This window comes from Theropithecus gelada, chromosome 7b (genome assembly GCF_003255815.1).
Source record: "Theropithecus gelada isolate Dixy chromosome 7b, Tgel_1.0, whole genome shotgun sequence".
Lineage (NCBI taxonomy): Eukaryota > Metazoa > Chordata > Mammalia > Primates > Cercopithecidae > Theropithecus > Theropithecus gelada.
This window is the reverse complement of record NC_037675.1, coordinates 62195550-62217469: the sequence shown is the minus strand read 5'-3', so window position 1 is coordinate 62217469 and position 21920 is coordinate 62195550. Positions and strand designations below refer to the sequence as shown.

General features: G+C 34.6%; 1 protein-coding gene across 3 annotated transcripts in view; it reads right to left on the bottom strand.

The window, feature by feature from the left end:
* Positions 1-21920, bottom strand: part of MNAT1 (MNAT1, CDK activating kinase assembly factor) — a 240507-nt gene that overhangs the window by 83335 nt on the left and 135252 nt on the right. For all 3 annotated transcript variants that reach the window (XM_025392771.1, XM_025392772.1, XM_025392773.1), the window contains one exon: positions 5915-6036. In XM_025392771.1, the coding sequence (XP_025248556.1) occupies positions 5915-6036 (122 nt within the window). The remainder of the gene's footprint in view (positions 1-5914; positions 6037-21920) is intronic.

Below are 21920 nucleotides of genomic sequence, written 5' to 3'. Positions count from 1 at the left end.
AACAAAATGAAAAACCAACCTACACATTGGGAAAATATATTTGCAAACTATACATCCAATAAAGGGTTAATACCCAAATTATATAAAGAACGTGAATAGTTCAATAGCAAAAAAAACCAAATAACTCAATTTAAAAATGGGCAAAGGACCTGAATAGTCATTTCCCCAAAGATAATATATGAATGGCCAAAAGGCATATGAAAAGCTGCTCAACATCACTAATCATCAAAAAAAATACAAATCAAAACCAGAGTCTCTTAATAGCAGAATTGATTAAGCAGAAGAAAGAGTGAACTTGAATATAAGCTATTTGAAAATACAGTCAAAGAAAACAAAGCAAAACAAAGAATAAAAAACAATGAAGCATGCCTACAAGATCTAGAAAACAGCCTCAAAAGCGCAAATCTAAGAGTTACAGGGCTTAAATAGGAGACAGAGAGAAAAATTAGGGTAGAAAGTTTATTCAAAAGGATAACAACAGAACACTTCCCAAATCTAGAGAAATATATCAATATTCAAGTATACGAAGGTTACAGAACACCAAGCAGATTAAACCCAAAAAAGAATACCTCAAAGCATTTCATACTCAAACTCCCAAAGGTCAAGGATAAAGAAATCTAAAAGCAGAAAGATAAACGAGTAACATAGAATGGAGGTCCAATATGTCTGGTAGTGAACTCTTCAGTGGAAACCTTACAGGCCAGAAGAGACTGGCATGAAGGAAAAAGCTTTCGCCCTAGAATAGTATATCTGGTGAAAATGTCCTGCAAACATGAAGGAGAAATAAATAAAGACTTTCCCGGACAAACAAAAGCTGAGGGTTTTTATCAACACCAGACCTGTCTTACAAGAAATGCTAAAGGGGGTTCTTCAATTAGAAAGAAAAGAACATTAACAAGCAATATGAAATCATCTGAACATACAAAACTCACCAGTAATGGTAAGTACACAGAAAAACACACAATATTCCAACACTGTAATCATGGTGGATAAACTACTACTCTTAAGTAGGAAAACTAAAAGAAATCAATTAAACATAATAACTACAACTTTTCAAGACATAGACAGTACAGTAAGATATAAATAGAAACAACAAAAAGTTAAAAAGCAAGGGGACAAAGTTAAAGTGTAGAGTTTTTACTAGCTTTGATTTTGCTTATTTGTTTGTTTATGCTATCAACCTTAAGTTGTCATCAGCTTAAAATAATGGGTTATAAGATAGTGTTTGCAAGCCTCAACAAAATACTAGCAAGCTGAATTCAACAACATATTAAAAAGATCATTTACTCATCATGACCACATATGACTTATCCCAGGAATACAAGGATGGTTCAACATATGCAAATCAATCAATATGATACATCATATCAACAGAATGAGGACGAAACCATATGATCACTTCAACTGATGCTGAATAAGCACTGAATACAATTCAATATTATTTCATGGTAAAAACCCTAAAAAAACTGGGTATAAAAGGAATTTACCTCAACATAATGAAAACCATATATAACAGACCTGCAGCTAGTATACTGAATGGGGGAAAACTGAAAGTCTTTCTTCTAAGATCTGGAACACAGCAAGGATGCCCACTATCACCACTGTTACTCAACATAGAACTGGAAGTCCTAGCTAGAGCAATCAGACAGTAGAAAGAAACAAAGGACATCCAAAGCAGAAAGGAGTAAGTCAAATTATTTTTGTTTGCAGATGATATGATCTTATATTTGGGAAAACCTAAAGACTCCACAAAAAAACTATTAGAACTGATAAACAAATTGAGTAAAGTTGCAGAATACAAAATCAGCACACAAAAATCAGCAGTATTTCTATATGCCAAGAGTGAACCATCTAAAAAAGAAATCAAGAAAGTAATCCCATTTACAATAGCTAGAATAAAATACCTGGGAATTCACCAAAGAAGTAAAAGATCTCTACTATGAAAACTATAAAATATTGATGCAAAAACTTGAAGAGGACACACACACAAAAGATAGTCCATGTTCATGGATTGGAAGAATCAATAATGTTAAAATGGCCATAGTACCCAAAGCAATCTGCAGATTTTAAATGCAATCTCTATCAAAATATCAATGACGTTCTTCACAGAAATTTTTTTTTAAAAATCCTAAAATTTATATGGAATCACAAAAGACCCAGAATAGCCAAAGCTATCCTGAGCAAAAAGAACAAAACTTTAGGAATTATATTACCTGACTTCAAATACTACAGAGCTATAGTAACTAAAATAGCATGGTACTGGCATAAAAATGGACACAGAGACCAATGGAACAAAATAAAGAATCTCAAAACAAATCCATACATCTACAGTGAACTCATTTTTGACAAAAGTACCAAGAACATACATTTGGGAAAAGAAAGTCTCTCAAAATATGGTACTGGGAAAACTGGATATCCATATGCATAAGAATGAAACTAGACCCCTAACTCTCACCACATAAAAAAATCAAATCAGGATTAAATACTTAAATCTAAGACCTCAAACTATTTAACCTACCAAAATTAAACATTGGGGAAACTCTCCAGGACACTGGAGTGGGCAAAGATTTTTTGAGGAACACCCCCACGATCACAGGCAACCAAAGCAAAAATAGATAAGCGGGATCACATCAAGTTAAAAAGCTTCTGCACAGCGAAGAAATCAATGAACAAAGAGGCAACCTAGGAATGGGAGAAAATATTTTCAAACTACCCATCTGACGAGGCATTATTAACCAGAAAATGTAATGAACTCAAACAACTCAACAGGAAAAAATGTAATAATCCAACTTAAAAATGGGCAAAAGATTTGAATAGACATTTATCAAAGGAATATATACAAATGGCAGTCATATGTAGAAATGCTCAACATCACCAGTAATCATCAGAGAAATGCAAATCAAAACTACAATGAGATATAATCTCATCCCAGTTTAAATGGCTTTTATCCAAAGACAAGCAGTAACAAGTACTGGAGAGGATGTGGAAAAAAGAAAATCTTGTACACTGTTGGTGGAAATGTAAATTAGTACAACCAGTACAGAGAACAGTTTCAAGGTTTGTCAAAAAACACAAATAGAGCTAATATACGATCCAGCAATCCCACTGCTGGGTATATACCCAAAAGAAAGGGAATTAGCATTTCAAAATGGCATCTGTACTCCCATGTTTGTTGCAGCACTGTTCACAATAGCCAAGATTTGGAAGCAATCCACATGTCCATCAACAGATGACTAAATAAAGAAAATGTGGTACATATACACAGTGGAGTACTATTCAGTCATAAAAAAGGTACGAGATCCTTTCATTTGCAACAACATACATGGAACTGGAGGTCATTATGTTAAGTGAAACAAGCCAGGCACAAAAAGACAAACTTAGCATGTTCTCACTTATTTGTGGAAGCTAAAAATTAAAACAATTGAACTGACAGTAGAAGGAAGGTCACCAGAGGTTGTGAAGGGTAGTGAGGAGGTGGGAGAGGATGTGAGGATGGTTAATGGGTAGAAAAAAATAGTTAGAAAGAATGAATAGGAACTAGTTTTTGTTTTTGTTTTGTTTGTTTTTGTTTTTGTTTTTGAGACAGAGTCTCACTCTGTCACCCAGGCTAGAGCGCAATGGCACAATCTTGGCTCACTGCAACCTCTGCCTCCCAGGTTCAAGTGATTCTCCTGCCTCAGCCTCCCAAATAACTGGGATTACAGGTGCATACCACTACACCCAGCTATTATTTTGTATTTTTAGTAGAGTCGGGGTTTCATCATGTTGGCCAGGCTAGCCTCAAACTCCTGAACTCAAGTGATCTGCCCACCTCAGCCTCCCAAAGAGCTGGGATTACAGGCGTAAGCCACTGTGTCTGGCCAAGAACTAGTATTTGATAGAACAACAGGGTGACTATAGTCAATCATAATTTAATTGTACACTTGAAAATAACTAAAAGAATATAATTGGATTCTTTGTAACACAAAGAGTAAATGTTGAGGTAATGGATATACCATCTACCATAATGTGATCACTATGCATTGCATGCCTGTATCAAAATATCTCACGTAGCCCATAGTATATATACCTACTATGTACCCACAAAAATTAATTTTGAAATATCTTCTCTATCTTAAATATATATAATTTTTCTTTTTTAATTATACTTCTATATAGCCAGAAAACACTATGAGCCAATATCCTTTATGAACACTAATGCAAGAATCCTTGACAAAACACCAGCAAACTGAATTCAGTATATTAAAAGATGGGCTGGGTGCAATGGTTCACACTTGTAATCCCAGCACTTTTGGGGGGCCAAGGCGGGCAGATCACTTGAGGCCAGGAGTTCGAGACCAGCCTGGCCAACATGGTGAAACCCTGTCTCTACAAAAAATACAATAATCAGCCAGGCATGGTGGTGCACGCCTGCAACCTCAGCTACTCGGGAGGCTGAGGCATGAGAATCACTTGAACCAGGAGGCAGAGGTTGCAGTGAGCCAAGATTGTACCACTGCCCTCCAGCCTGAGTGACAAAGCGAGACTCTGTCTCAATAAAAAATAATAATAATAATTCAACATTCTAGGAACAGAAGAAAGCTACCTGAACATAATAAAATCTGTATATGAAAAATTTTGACAAAATTATTGGAAAATGTAAAACCCAGTAACAGAGGAGTACTATTTTAAACACGTTAACTTCACGGACATCGAAAGTAAAGATTTTTTTGAGGTAAATTTATTTTAAAGATACACAATTCTGGCTCTTTGTAAGAGATAAGAAATAAATGTCTACATCATATATAACTTTTTACATTATAAAACACACTATTGTCTATCTCCTCAAACTTTAATTTTAGCATTTAAGACAATTGTTTAATAAATCTGTTATCTCAAAGGGGGTTTTAGGTTGTTTTACATCCTGTTGGCTTCATGCTTGTAGGCTGTAGGACTTTAAGAGAATAAAGAAATAAATAAAATTTAGCCTTAAGATATTAAACATCATTTAAATAGTAACTTTGCCTTGGAGCCTTGATGTTCACATGTAAAATATTATACAACATGTTCCAGATTTTGGTTTTGTTTTTGAAGATGCATGTAGGTTTTATTATTTGTTTCATCCTTTTTGTTTTTGTTCTTGGGGTCTCTGACTTTTTCTATTGCTTTTTAATTGCTTGGCCTTGATGTACCCCTTTTTTAAAATATTATATTCTTTCCACTATTTTCTTTTGTTAAGCAACAACAGTTTCTGGATCAGCCTTTCATTCAATAGTTCACATTTTAAAATGAGACCAAGAAATGATTTGCTCCATCTAGCAACATCTGTGCCTGCACTTTTCAAGTATACAAATACCCACTTGCTCCCATGAGAGAGACTATAACCATCTCTCCATCCCTCACAAAAGCCAAGATCCCAGGTTCATTTCCAGAATGGATATATATGATATGACTGTTGAACCACTGGACCAGCCTTACATTATACCTTTCAACAAAATATATTTCATGGCTCATGGCTCATAAATGTAGTTTCACTGTAGACAGCACACAACGAGTAAATCTAACCTTTTTCACGGCAAGGAGCCCAACTCATATTTTTATTGGCTTACTACTAACTAAATTAAGCTGTAATTTCTCTAAAAAAGAAAAAAAAACACTCATGACTGAAAATAAACAGCCATTTCAATATGGCTGCCAAGGACAGACTTAAAAAAGAACTAATATACTCCAGGTTCAATCTCAAGAGACCTAACAAGTCCATAGAAAAATTAATGTACTAAATAAAACAACTTAGTATTAAGTACTGCTCATTTTTCACAAAACAGTAAAAAAAAGTTCTATAAACTGAAAATCTAAGAAAGTTAACATGTCAGTTAAGAATAGCAGTAAGTCCCATATATCAGCTCCTCAATGTAAAGTTCTTTAGGACACATACCCAAGTCTTCCTAGCATCTCAAGCTCAGGAACATGTGGTCCATATGTCTCTATCTGCAGTGGTTGGTATTCATACAGAGCTTCTTCAAGCTTGTGAATAGGTGCCAGTGAAATATGTTGACCCTGTTAGAAAAATGAAGGAAGTTAATACCTCTTAATATTATTTTCATGTTGCTACTTATTTATAATCATTTTAAAGATTTACTAAATTCCTCCCATTAGAAGCATTACCCATTAGTTGTGCTGTTCCATGAGTAAAATGCATTGCATAACTGAAACCCACATAATAGAATTAATAGTCATTTACACGATTTAAAAGAGGAAAACCAAATCCATCATTAAATTCAAATTTAGCGTTAAACAGTACAGTTGTTCAATGTCAATGGTAGAAGTCATCAAACACAAGAGACTTCAAAAACTTTATGCAAAATACATATTATTTAAAAACTATGCATGGATTTTAAAAACGTTTGCACCAAAACAAACTTGTACTAACTTGTAATAACTTGTCTGAACAGCCCCTAGTTTGAAGCATGAAGAAGCATAAGACCATTTGAAAAAAGCTCCTATCAGAGCAATGTGAATTCTACTAAATTGAAACAAGAACAAACATCTATGGTGAAGATTGGATGGAAGAATGGCAAAATCATTCATGCTTTACAGAAAGTTTATGGGGACAATGCCCCAAAGAAATCAGCAGCTTACAAATGGATAACTCATCTTGAGAAGGAACAAGAAAATGTTGAAGATGAAGTCCTCAGTGGCAGACCATCTGCATCAATTTGCAAGGAAAAAAATAATCTTGTTCTTGCCCTAATTGAAAAGGACTGGTGATTAACAGCAGAAACAATAGGCAACACCAGAGACATCTCAACTGGTTCAGCTTATACAATTCTGACTGAAAAATTAAAGTTGGGCAAACTTTCCACTCAATGGGTGCCAAAACTGTTGCACCCAGATCAGCTGCAGACAAGAGCAGGGCATTCAGTGGAAATTTTAAACAAGTGTGATCAAGATCCTGAAGCCTTTCTTCTAAGAACAGGAGATGAAACATGCCTTTACCAGTACTGAAGACAAAGCACAATCAAAGCAATGGCTACCAAGAGGTGGAAGTAGTCCAGTCAAAGCAAAAGTGGACTGGTCACAAGTAAAGGTCATAGCAACAATTCAAAAAACTCACCATTCAAAATACCCATGGCATTTTGCTTATCGAGTTTCTGGAGGGCCAACATACAATACCATCTGCTGATTATTATCAGTGTTTTGAGAAAGCTAGCTAAAGCTTTAGCAGAAAAATACCTAGGAAAGCTTCACCAGAGTCCTTTCCTCACCACAACAATGCTCCTGTTCCTTTCCTCTCATCAAACAAGGGCAATTCTGCAAGAGTTTCATTGGAAATCATTAGGTGTCCACCTTACAGTCCCAACTTGGCTCCTTCTTACTTCTTTTTCTTTCCTAACCTCAAAAAATTTGTAAAAGGAACCCATTTTTCTTCAGTAATAATAATAATTAAAAAAAGGATTTCACTGACATAGTTAAATTCCCAGGACCCTCAGTTATTTAGGGATGAACTAAATGCCTGGTATCATTGCTTACAAAAGTGTCTTGTTCCTGATGGAGCTTATGTTGAGAAATAAAGTTTATATTTTTTATATTTATCTTTTAATTCCATTTTCTACAAACTTTTTGAAGTCCCCTTGTATACAAGCCTCACATTTTTCTATTTTTACTAAACTACTTTGACGTTTCTGGTAATCGGTTTTGTTTTGGTTTTTTTTTTCTGAAAGCTCAAATTAGGAAAGAAAATTAATAAAATTATTCTCTGCAAAGCTGTGCCACATAAATGTCTATTCTCTGAAGTCTTTACATGAAATCAAACTAACTTTATGTGTATTTATTTCACATCACACATACATATACAAACAAAATAAGAAAATTTTACGCTGAAAACTAAATTGGATGAAAACATCCATTCTGAGTATTTTTCTGAGAAGAAAGAACTATTGGATAACTAAAATACAAAGACCCTACAGATTATATTTGAACAAAATAAAGTGCCACTCAGTTATATACCATTACATTGAGATTTACATATCTATAATCCATGTGGACACAGAATTCTAATTTATAAAAATACCTACGCTTTATACAGTCTTTGTTTTCTGATTTTAACCACAGTTCTCTTATTTTTCTTGGTATAGTTTTATTACTTTCTCTATTTCATAACTTTTTATAAACCATTCTTGCAGTTATTAATTCCTCTTTTAGTTTACAAATTTTTTGTTGTTATATCCCTTAGTTTCCTTTTTCCCTTAAATTACTAAGTTGGATGCACAGTACACATTATCTATTTTATTTTTTTAAAAAAGGTAAAAGTCGTGACTTAAAAGTGATAAAATACAATTGCAGCAGTGAGAAACAACCATTGAAGACGCTTGCACCTGGATTACAATTTCTCTCTTCAACAAGTTCAACAGCATGTAGCATCATCCTAGCTAGTTTACAGGCACATTATAATAGGCATCTCTGACACTGTTATGTCAAAAGTACTTCACCAAAAACAGGCGAAGGACTTGAATAGAGATTTCACCACATAAGATACACATATTGTGGCTGGGCGTGGTGGCTCATGCCTGTAATCCCAGCACTTTGGGAGGCTGAGGCAGGCGGATCACCTGAGGTCGGTAGTTCAAGACTAGCCTGACCAACATGGAGAAACCCAGTCTCTACTAAAAAATACAAAATTAGCTGGGCGTGGTGGCGCATGCCTGCAATCCCAGGTACTCAGGAGGCTGAGGCAAGAGAATCGCTTGAACCCGGGAGGCAGAGTTTGCAGTGAGCCGAGATCTCGCCATTGCACTCCAGCCTGGGCGACAAGAGCGAAACTCTGTCTCAAAAAAAAAAAAGATATACATATTGCCAATACGTATATGAAAAGATGCTCAATATCACTAGTCATTAGGGCAATGCAAATCAAACCACGGTGAGATACCACTTCACACCCATGGACCACTTCACACCCATGGCTATTTAAGATGGCTATTATTAAAAAGAAAAACAGAAAATGCTAAGTGTTTGTGAAGATGTAGAGAAACTGAAACTCTTGTGCATTGCTGGTAGGAATATAAAATGGCACAGTTGCTGTGGAAAATGGTATGGCAAGTCCTCAAAAAATTAAAAACAGAATTACCACATGATCCAGCAACTGGATTTGGGTATATACCCGAAAATGAAGGCAGGGTCTCAAAGAAATATTTTTACACCAATCCATATTTACAGCAGCATTATTTTCAGTAGCCAAAAGATGGAAGCAACCCAGTGTCCATCAAGGAATAAACGAATAAATAATATGTGGTGTATATATACACATAAATACAATAGAATATTATTCAGCCTTTGAAAGGAAGGAAATTTTGACATATGACAACATGGATGAACCTGAAGATATTATGATAAGTGAAATAAGCCAGGCATAAAAGGACAAAAGTTATATGATTCCACTAATAGAAGGTTCCAAAGTAGTCAAATTCTTGGAGACAGAAAGTAGATCAGTGGTCACCACAGACTAGGAACATGGGAAAGAGCAGTTAGTGTTTCATGGGTACAGGTTCAGTTGAGAAAGATGAGAAATTTTTGGAAATGAATGGTGGTGACAGATGTACAACAAAATGGATGTACTTAATGTCACAGAAAAGTATAGTTAAAAGGGATTAAAATATGAACTTTTTATGTTACATGTATTTTACCACAATTTTTAAAAATGAGTTTTGGATATTCTAACTTCCTCATTTGCTTTGCTAGAATTAAAATACGCAGGAAAAAGAGAAAAAAAGTGTAATGTCAGAAACTTCATTCATATTTTTTTAACCCCTAACCTCCATGTTCCACAGCCTTTCTAAATAAACATGAAACTGTCAAGCTAAATCTTATACTATCACAGAATAATACAATTTCAGACCAATGATTCAGAGAGCATTGCACAGGTTTAGAAGACAGTGCCTGAGTGGGATATTTTGAGACTTGTTCTGACATCCCTATTTCAAAGTGTCTTCTTCAAAAATTGTCAGACACCAAATTCTCCTGTCATTTGATACAAAATGTCCAGTATTGGTGTCACATGTTTTAGCTATGGGGGTAAAAGGGAGGGGAGAGGAATGAAATAGAGGAGGGTAAGTGAGAGAAAGGAAAACTACTGTGACAATTAAAGAAGTACACTTACAGTCTCACCAATACTTCGTTTGCATTTCAGAAATTAGAGAGCAAGGTCCAGAAAGGCTCACACAGAATGGGTATTTTCGAGAGCTGGATTACCTTCCAAGGAAGATAATATTCAAGAAAGACAAGCTTTCTTAAATAATTGCACTGGAAAACAACATACTAAAACTAATCATTACCTAAATATTAGCAACAATACCCAAATTACTAAAGTTATGATGTCTTATAATTCAAAGTCTTCTCTGAAGTTTGTGGGGACATCACTTACAATAGCCAAAAAGGTCACTGAATAAGAAGAGTTAACATTATTTATTCTGTGCTAGACACTATGCTAAAGGGTTTTGTATGCATATCTCAGCATCCATAATAATTTTATGAAATAAGTACTATTAATCGTACTTTATGAATGAGGAAATGGGGGTTAGATATTGTGACTGAGCAAGATCATACTGTAGTTAATGGCAGTTTGGTGATTAAAAGCCAAGTTTGTCAGATTCTAAAGCCTGTTGTTTTTTTCCCCTAACACCTTCATTTTATGGATATGGAAGCTATTATCCTCAAAATATAAATTTTTCTAAGGCCACATAGAGTTAGATCTCTCAATTCCTGCCCAGTGCGGTTCCACACACTGCCTTTCAATATCCTATTTTTAAATAATATAATCATGATTAATTTAAAAGTTTTAATGGCAGAAAGTAAATCCTAGGTGGTTCAAACCAATTTTTATATAAATTCTAATAGCTCAGGTACATAAAATACCATAGGCTCAAAAAGGAGTATTTTTTAAAACTGTAACATTTGAGAGAAATAAACATTACTCAGTGGTAGCTCTGTTTGCCATAAGAACGATAAGGTAAAATTCATAAATGACACACAAACTGCCCTTCTAACATTCCATCTATCTTTCCCTCAGAAAAAACTCATGTGAGATAGATGCCATGGTTCTCAAACCTAAAGCTGGAGCAGAACTTAGAGAACAATGACTTACACTCATTGACATGTGTTTTAAATTTTTAAAATCACCCACAGAGCAGATAATGGCTTAACAGGTCACATGAGAAAGTACTAAAGGTTTTAAGTGATGGGGGGGAAACGGTGTTTAAAAGTTTTTTAGATGAAAAATGGTTATTGGTGATATTTCCACCCAAACAGTAAGGGTGATAGATATTATTCTAAATTATCAGAAAAAGGAGGATTCAAATTAAAGAAATCAAAGTGCATGATACACTAATTTTAAGTTATATTTGAATTAAATTTGGTTGAGTGCCAAATGGTATGGACTTAAGTGATACTGAGTATCGAGAGAAAGAATCAATAAAAGGTGGAAGAATGAAAAAGACAGAATAGAAAAAAGGATAGAATATCAAGAGGAAGAAAAAGATAGAATAGGAATAAAAAGAATATCGAGAGGAAGAATCAATAAAAGATGGAAGAATGAAACAGTGCAACTTGCACTAGACCTCAGAGGACAAAGTCTACAAAAGCAAGGCAATGGGAAGGATAGCAATATTACCACAGCAGTATGTTGTGTCCTGAGACAATAAGTAAACCTGAGCAGAGACAGGTATATAGGGAAAGAAGGGTGGGCAGAGAATGAATCAGTATAGATAGCTTAAATCACAGCTAGAAAAGACTCCAAGGCTAGTTTGAACTCACATGGGTAAGAAATCAGAACTGTCAAAACAATGTCAGAATGTTTTATCTCCAGCACATTAGTAAATAAATTATAAATAAATAATGTTTAATATGACAAGAGAGCGTGAAGAAAGCTGCTTTCATACACTGCTGGTAAGAGAGCAAACTATGGAATTGCTTTCTTTCTGAAAAGCAATTTAGTAAACCTTTAAAATCTTCACATATTTTGACCTAGTAATACTACCTGTAGTAATTTATAAGAAAGCAACCAGAAATATAATCAAATTCCTATTCATAAGTCTCTTCATCACTGTTTACATTGTCAAAAACTAAAAGGAAACTAAATGTTCAATCAATAAGTAAACATCAGTTTAAGTAAACATCAGTTCAATTATAACATAAAATAGTGTGTAGCTATTTAAAATCATGTTTAAAGAGAAATTAATAAAATGTTAAGTATAAGATCATTATGATCTAAACTATTTTTAAAATCTGCCTAAGAGCCGGGCACAGTGGCTTATGCCTGTAGACTTAACATTTTGAAAGACCAAGGTGGGATGATAGTTTGAGCCCAGGAGCTTGAGACCAGCCTGGGCAACACAGTGAGACCTCATCTCTACAAAAAAAAAAAAAAAAAAAAAAATTAGCCAGGCATAGTGGTGTTCACCTGTAGTCCCAGCTCCTCGGGAGGTTGAAGCAGGAGGATCACTTGAGCCCAGGAGATCAAGGCTGCAGTGAGCTGTGATTGTGCCACCGTACTGCAGCCTGAGTGTCAGAGCAAGATCTCATCTCAAATAGAACATAATAAAATGAAGTAAATCTGCAAATGCAAAAGAAAACTAAAGAAAAAGTATCCCTAGGTGATGAAATTATTTATCTTTGTTGCACTATTTTCTGAATTGTCCAAAATGGATATAAAAATTGGTATATATTTATGGCTATAAAAAAACTATCATTGAACAATAACACAGATAAAAAAATCAGAAAAAAACATACTGCAAGACAAGTGGCCTGGTTTCTTCAGTAGGTCAATATAATGAGAAACAACAAGAAGAAAGATGACAAAGTATAGAGTGGGATGGGAGCTATTCAAGATTAAGACAGAATTAAGACGTTTAATAAACATAGTGAGAGTCACTGGCTCACTACTAATTTGGAAGGGAAAAAACAGCCGTGAAATATTTTGGCAACAACTGGGGAAATCTGAATATAGACTGGATATTAAGCTGTATTAGAGAATTTCTGTTAATTGTTTAGTGTGATTATGGCATTATGGTTATGTATGAGAATGTCCTATGTAGGAGCAGGTCAGTGAGAGAGATGCCAGTTGAAGAATTTAAAAGTAAAATTTCATGGAAATTGTAATTTACTTTAAAACAGTTCAGGGAAAAAAATGTGCGTGAGAGTGAGTGTGTGTGTGTGTGTGTGTGTGTGTGTATGTGAGTGAGAGAGAGAGAGATGTAATACCACAATATTACAGATTATTGAATCTAGATATTAGGCATGTGAGTATTCATTGTATTATTTTCCAACTTTGCCATTTTTGAAATTTTTCATTATGTTTAAAATAGATCACAGAATCTTTGTTAGTTTTGAAAAACAATGGATATGTATTTATAGCAAAGAAAAGTATAATAGCACCAAAGAAAGAAGAGTCTAGAATCAAGTAGGTCAAGTCTGTAGCTATTTTAGTGATTAAGGTTAAAGTAATATGGTCTAGATCTCACTAGTAATGGGGGGGAAGAGAAAAAAAAGAATAATAATTATAATTAAAACTGCAAGAATTGGTAGCAATCTGGTATAGCTGAGGTGGGAAGCAAAATGTGAAAACCAGAGAGAGCTGATTAACAGAGACAGGAAAAACAGGAAAGGGAAAGGTAGAAGAGTGATGCAGGATGGATGCACGTCCCTTCCAAATTTCATGTTGAAATGTAATCCTCATGTTGAAGGTGAGGCCTAGTGGGAGGGTTTGCATCATGGGACTGGAGCCCTCATGAATGGCTTGGTGTGCTTCTTCAGTAATAAGCAAATTCTCTATTAGTTCACGTGAGAGCTGGTTTTTAAGAGGTACTTCCTTCTCTCTCTTGCTCCCTCTCTTGCCATGTGCGCCTGCTACCCCGTGCCATCCACCATGAGTAAAAGCTTCCTCATATAGCCTGCAGACCCATGAGCCAAATAAACACCTTTCCTTAATGAATTACCCAGTCTCAGGTATTCCTTTATACCAATGCAAAACATACTAATACAAAGAGGAAATTTTAAAAAGATAAAATGCAGACCAGAAGAAAATACTTGCAAGTCACATATTTTATAATTCGATCAAATTCAGAATACTACCGATAAAGAATTCTTAGACACCGGGCATGGTGGCTCAAGCCTGTAATCCCAGCACTTTGGGAGGCCGAGGTGGATGGATCACCTGAGGTCAGGAGTTCAAGACCAGCCTGGCCGACATGGTGAAACCGCATCTCTACTAAAAATTTAAAAATTAGCTGGACATGGTGGCCAGCGCCTGTAATCCCAGCTACTCGGGAGGCTGAGGCAAGAGAATTGCTTCAACCCGGGAGGCAGAGGTTACGGTAAGCCAAGATCGCACCATTGTACTCCATCCTGGGCAACAAGAGTGAAACTCCATGTCGAAAAAAAAAAAAATTCCTAGAATTGACTAATAAAAAGACAAAATGACCCAACTAAAAGTGGCAAAAGATTTTAAAAGACCAGATGGCTAATAAGCACATGAAAAGATGCTCAACATAACTAATAATCAGAAAAATGCACACTAAATGCACACACACTTGAATGACAATAACCAAAATGACAGACAATAAAAAGTGTTAATGTAGATGTGGAGAAACTGGAATCCACAGACATTGCAGATGAGAGTATACAATGATGCAGCCACTCTAAAAATTAGTTCAGTAGTTTTTCTTAAAGTAACAAGTAAGTTTACTTTATGACTTAGTAATTCCACTTATCTACCCAGGAAAAATGAAAACACATGACCACACAAAGACTTGTATATGAATGTTCATAGAGGCTATTAATAGCAGCCAAATAAATAGTGGAAACAATCTAAATGTCCACCAATTGTGAATGGATAAATAAAATGGGGTGGTACATTCATATAGTACGAATATGAATTCCTTTATTGAACATTCACACAGTATGCTGAATTTTATTACTATTCAACAATAAAAATGAATGAAATATTGGTACATGCTACAATGTGGATGAACTTCAAAAACGTCATGCTACAGGAAGCCAGATGCGAAGGACCAATATATTATAGGATTCCACTTACAGGAAATGTCCAGAAAGGGCAAAATTACAGAGACAGAAAGTAGATTAACAATCGCTGTGGGCTAGAAGTGTGTTCTGTCTGGAAATGAGTATCAGAGACCTCTTTGGAGTGATGAAAATATCCTAAAATTGGATTACTGAAATGGTTACAAAATTCTGTAAATTTACTAAAAATCAATACATTATATATTAAATAAGTAATTCTTATGGTAAGTAAATTATATCTCAATAAAGCTGTTAAAAATAAAGAGTTTAAGATGGTGTTTAATCCATCCAACATTGCTGCCAAGTAGAAATGTTCAGTAAAGGCAGCTAGAAATATAAAATAAACTCAAAAGAAATTTTGCTATCAGCATCAAAATGATAGGCAAGGTCACAAGAAAAAGAAAATGGGTGTGGGGGAATATATAAAGAGTGAGGTCTTAGCACCGAGTCTTGAAAAACACCATTAAGTAATTCAGGTACATTTTCCTGACTTTCAAAAGTATGACACAAAACTAAAGTCCTTTCTGTTTTTGTTACTGTTGTCACATAATTGATAAAGAAATGAGGCTTTAAAAGTAAAAATGTAGTGAGAAGAGCCACAGAAAACCATGCAACTTTAGGTAATACCCACACTCAGGGGGAAATGCGTGCAAACTGTACATTCAGTAGTATACATAATTAGTGTTTTTATTCCCCTACAATGTAACAACATGGAACCTGTTTCTTTTCTAAAATATAGCTTAGAGCCCTATATTTCCATCATTTGCTAGTCAAAAAATATAAGCTTATGAGAAAAAAGGTTTTCTAAAATTCAGCTCATTTCCATATAGAGCAACATAGGAACATTGGGAGAACAATGCAAATGCTGACACGGGTAGTTATACATGGCTGTATTTTTAATAATCTGTATTTTTAATAATCTGAAACGTATTATTTAACTTTTCTTAGAAAGTTTAAAAGCTACTACAAAAATAGTTTATAATTTACTAAGATTTGTCTGTTAATCTATACACTGCAAATGTTATCATTATGCTTTCTCACCAAATAAAGAGCAAAGAATATCTTTTGTGCTAACTCTAAACACATACTATGGCAAAATACACACATACATTTAAAATGCAACAAACCATTTAGAATAACAGTATTAAAGAAAATACATTATTATTTAATGAAAACAATGGCAATAAAAATAATTAGTATATAGACTGTTGAAATAAACAATAATAAAAATACTAAACATGAAAATCCAGTTCTACACCAATCAGTATATGGTTTTCTGTTAAGTATCATAGAAGAGGTTGTAAATACAAAGTGCTGGAAATTTAGGCCGATAGGTTTAAATGATTCCGCAAATCCTTTAACACAATTTTAAATTCAGAACTCTTTTATTGATTCTATCTTGCTTAATGACATTTATCCAACAAACTATCCTCATCTTCAACATACTTGCCGATAAGCCCTGTAAGCCTGTTAAACTCTGTGTATATGTCTGTTTTGAATCTGTCTCCCATTAGACTGTAAGGCCCTATGCTCACTGTCATAGGCACCTCACTGAGCAGCTTGGCACCAAAAAGCTGCTCAATATTTTGTTAAATTAAAGAATAATATGAAAATATAACAATATAGGCCAGGCGTGGTGGCTCACGCCTGTAATCCTAGCACTTTGGGAGGCTGAGGTGGGCAGATCACTTGAGCTCAGGAGTTTAAGACCAGCCTGGGCAACACAGTGAAACCCCATCTCTACTACAATACAAAAAAAAAAGAATTAGCTGGGCATGGCGCTGTGTGCCTGTAGTTCCAACTACTCAGGCAGGAGAATTGCCTGAACCTGAGAGGCGGTGGTTGCAGTGAGCCGAGATCGTGCCACTGCACTCCAGCCTGGCAATAGAGCAAGACTCTGTCTCAAATTATCTATCTATCTATACACACACAGACACACAGACACATATAGATAGATAGATAAAATAACACAATATAAACAAGCTTCATGTGATTTAATAGTATGAACACTAAGACAACCGTAAGATGATCAGGTTTCCATATTCTATAAATTTAAAATGCTCTTAGTGTAAACAATTGGAATTTTGTTGACTACGTAGTCTTGTGTACTATGAGAGTACACAAGAAATAAATTTCTACCTTCTCTAGACTTTGATTATTTTTTCCTTTTCACTTATTCATTACAGTCAATGGATACTTTTCTAGGCTGGGAATGTGTTTTTTAGACATCTTAGTAGTTATTTTAACAAAATTTCAGATAACAAAACATTGTGCTTACTCTGTGGCATTCATCATCCATTCATATAACAAATATAACCACCTACTATATGCCAAGAACTGAAAAGAACATCAGGGAACAAAACAGATCAAGCCCCTGCCCTCAGGGAGCTCATATCCTAGTAAATCACATTACAGTGAGGACTGTGCATTCCACTTTTATTTCTTAGGGTCATTTAATTACAAAAACAAAAATGATGGTGGTGTTGGTTTCATGAACTGAGTCCTCTCACAATGTTAAATTTGTCGAATTCAACAGAACATGTTACCTTATTAAGTGGAAGCAGAAACCAGAATATTTCATTCTGGTAGCTTTAAACTACTATAATTCTAGTGACTATTTCCAAAGAAAATATCTCCACGAAGCCTTTTAGAAAATCAGTTGAGGTAATTCTGAATGACTATTTCTATCTTGGTAATGTTCTAATAATTTAAATATGTGTGGACATATGTGTTGTGTATGCATGTATATACACACACATACATGTCTATTTGTACATATGTATATGGATGTGAACATATGTTTTAATAGCGTATGTGTACCCACACATATTTTTTTTTTTTTTTTTTTTTTTTTTGAGACGGAGTCTCGCTTTGTCGCCCAGGCTGGAGTGCAATGGCGCGATCTCTGCTCACTGCAAGCTCCGCCTCCCGGGTTCACGCCATTCTCCGGCCTCAGCCTCCGAGTAGCTGGGACTACAGGCGCCCGCCACCACGCCCGGCTAGTTTTTTGTATTTTTAGTAGAGACGGGGTTTCACCATGTTAGCCAGGATGGTCTCGATCTCCTGACCTCGTGATCCACCCGCCTCGGCCTCCCCACACATATTTTTTTAATAGGATAAAGTACTTAAAGAATATACCTGGCACTGTCTACAAGCTGTTCATTCTGAGTAACATTCTTTGGTAATTCAGTTGTTTTCAATTTGTTTTAGAAGCAAGCAGAGATTTTTATACTATGCTGTCCTGGTCATTATAGGGTGATGTCATGCTGTCATCACTGCAGCAGCTGCATCGTAATAACTTGCTGGTAGTACTTAATTTCATGGTAAGCATAATTCATTTTTCCCCATATAAATGATTTTCTCTAATTTATTTCAAAATGTAAACAGTAAAAAGACAAATGAGGGACAGGGCCTGCAGGTTAAGAGGTAACAATGTACTTCTCCTGGCACTGTCTCTAAACTAGAATGAACTGAGGTGCAACATTTAATTTCTGTTAAGTTTCATTTTCACCATCTGCAGTGGGGTAGGGTGGTGTATAAGTGAGGAGACTGAAACAGTAAGTCTAACTTGCTATCATTTCATGACCACTAAGTGGAAATAAGCCACTGACTCACAATGTATCATAAAAATGAATAAAATTTCCCTCAAATTTAATGTAATCTGATTCTACATACACTAAAGAAACAGCCAGTAGAAAAAATGCACAAGACTAAGACCCAGATTCCCAACTCTGTTAGAATCATCAAGACTACATTCCTTTTCTGAACGTATGTTTGGGAATAAGTATAATATAACGGTAAAAGTATATATATGGTAGGCTCTTTTAAGCATTCTAATGATGACTTACTTGCACAAATCAGCCTTTATGAGCACTCTTTGTCTTTTAAAATGTGGTGCCTAATAGTTAGACTACCAATTTTCACAAAAATTTTCTTCTAAAATGGGCTTCTTCAAAATAAAAAAATAGGTTTCATCCTGTAGACACAGCGCCATATTTTTCTAGCTCTTCAGCAATGTTCAGTTCTACTCAAATACATATGATATGCTTGAAAATATCAAAGACAAATTTCTATAACTGTCTAGCTAAGGGCTTGTTTTTTGCTCATCATTAGAAATAAAATGGCTCTAAATACATCTTCACTTGGCAAGCCAAGTCTCTGAAAATGTTTCTAGCAAATTAGCCCTGGAAACTCATCAAAATCTGTTTACTACAGTGAAATTCCTTAAAGATTTGTTAGCCAAATTCGTTTGTAATCTTCTCCTTAAACACATGCACTAATTAGTGTTCCACACAGAAAAATGTCCTTTAATATTTCAGCTCTAATTTTAGAATTTTTATTATATCAATATAAATTTTTCCTTAAGAACTTCAAAAATGAAAAGTAACCAATTTTGAAATGAAAAAGCTGGAAAAAATTAGGAAATAGTATCTTCCATTAAAAGATCACTAGTAAAAGATTAGTATCATTAAAGCTTCTCAAATAATATATAATTACAACTAAACTCTGGATATTTAATAAGCATTCCTATAAATTCCTTGTATTGGCTTAGAACTAATAAGACTCATATAGACGCTAACTGTAGCAATATATTTGTGGTTACATGCAATTACTTTTGAGAAAGGCATGAGTCTCAAACTACAGAACACAAAATATAAAAGGAACAGCATTGTCTTTCTCTGCTTTAACCTGTTTTTATTAATTGCATTCGTACAAATATATTCCCCTCCCTGAAAAATGCAAAAATAAAAATAGGGAAGGAATTAAGTTAGTCATTTTCCCTTAGTTAGTTCCACATCTGAAACACTTGAGAAAGATCAAAGTGTTGCCTAGAAGGGTCCTAAATTATATGACTGACTTAGTTCAACACAGTTATACTGTGATGTGCAAAAGGATTTGGTTCTAAAGTCAGATTAAGGCAAAAAAAAAAAAAAAAAGTCAAAATAACCCTTCAAAAGTCCCTCAAATTGCCTATACAGTATACTGTACATTGTTCTGTGCATATTTTAATCTCTTTATATAAATCCAACTCAGCTAGTTTCTCCTCTAGCATTGGAATAGATCACCAAAGTAGGTGGCTTGCATTTGGCATCTATGCTGTTTCAAAAATTTTCTTTACTTGGGAGAAGAGAGGCATTTTTGCTTCTTTTCTACCTGGTTTGGTGTTGTTTTCAACTTTAGTTGAATTCTAGCAAATTAAATGCAGATATGATACGATTCTACTGAATATGACAAGCATTTGAATTTTCATTCAGTAGAGTTCATGGAAGAAAAGACATTTGGGAGAACCTCTGAAGGCTGAAACAGCCCTGAAATGGAGGGGAAGAAAGCATTCCCAGTGAAGGGAATTTCAATACCCAGAGGAGCTTCAGTACAGTAGTGAAAATAGAAGCCAGACTACAAAAAGGGAATGGGAGGAAGAAAAAACACTAGTCAAACATTATTTTCATTAAATTATAAGACAAATGAAAATAGGGAAATATGCCAGTAGCTTAAAGCAAAAGCAAAATACAAGAAAAATACTTTGTTTATTTTGTTTGTTTTTGTTGTTATAGGTTTTATTTTTTCCTTGGGCACTGATAAATGTGGTACAAATGTGAAAAGTATTATTTTTACATTCTTTCTCTGATGCTTGTCTTATTACCAAACTACCATTTGCTGCCAAGAGGACACAGTGTCCAGCAAACCGTATCTGTTTCTATAAAAAGATCAGAAAAGAAAAACATCAAGGAGACTATCTGATTAGACAAAACCTGCCTCCTTTAAAAGAGTCTGCATTAATTTTAAGAAAAACAGTATTTGCAAGAAATTTTCTTTAAAAACTTTCAGGCATACAGCATTTTAGCTCACTTTCTTTTACTAATTTCAAAAGTAATTTCCAAGAATTCCTAACTTGGCACTATAAGTGAACTTTATCCAACAGTGACAACTTATACATAAAAAATTTCCTAATGTAATATAAAAATGGGTTTACATAAAATTACCTACAAATACTACTACTATTACATAAGCAAAACAAAAATATCACGTAAGATTAGTAGTCTTCTAAAGCAGAAATATTTTTCAGTGAAAAGATGGAAGTTTCTTTATGCCATTATAGAGACTGAATAATTTAAGAGACTACATTTTATTTAGATTTGACTCTTCTGCACCTAGTACAGTAGTTGATATATATCAGGAATATCTGTTTCATGAATGAAGAAATGTTTTTCAATGATCCCTCTAATCATCTATCCTACCTCCAAAAAAACCTACATAACAAATCTCCTCGTTCTATTTGAGGTCATTTAACAAGTAGTTGTTTTGCCATTCCCATTGTAGAAAATAAGTGAAGACCTAAGCCAGACTGTCACTGATTTTACCTTTCTTCTATCCTAAAAGGAAACAACAAGCACTATGAATACTCTAACCATCCCAATCTAACTTCCCCAAACCAAACACACATACCCACAAACACCAACACCACGACTATCACACTCATAAAACCACCATGCAATTAAATCTACTCTAAAACTCAGAATAGAACAGAATATTTAAGGCACTGACTTGATAATCCTTCTCACCTAAAATTTCACATAAACTGTCTTTTATTAAAGTCGGGCAGATATGGAATGTGATTACTAACAGTGCAATTGCACTAAAATGATACAGAAATATTTACTGAACATCTACTATGTGCCAAGCACTGTGTTAGGCATTACATACACATTCAAGGTAAGTATGTTTTACCTGTTTTACAGGAAAAGAAACTGAAGCTCTCCAAGACCAAGTAACCTACCCATATTTTACACCCTATCCTGCTAAAATCCACCAAGTACTTTTCCATTATAGGACTAAAATATGAAAATTTATTAAACATTTGGTGGATGTTA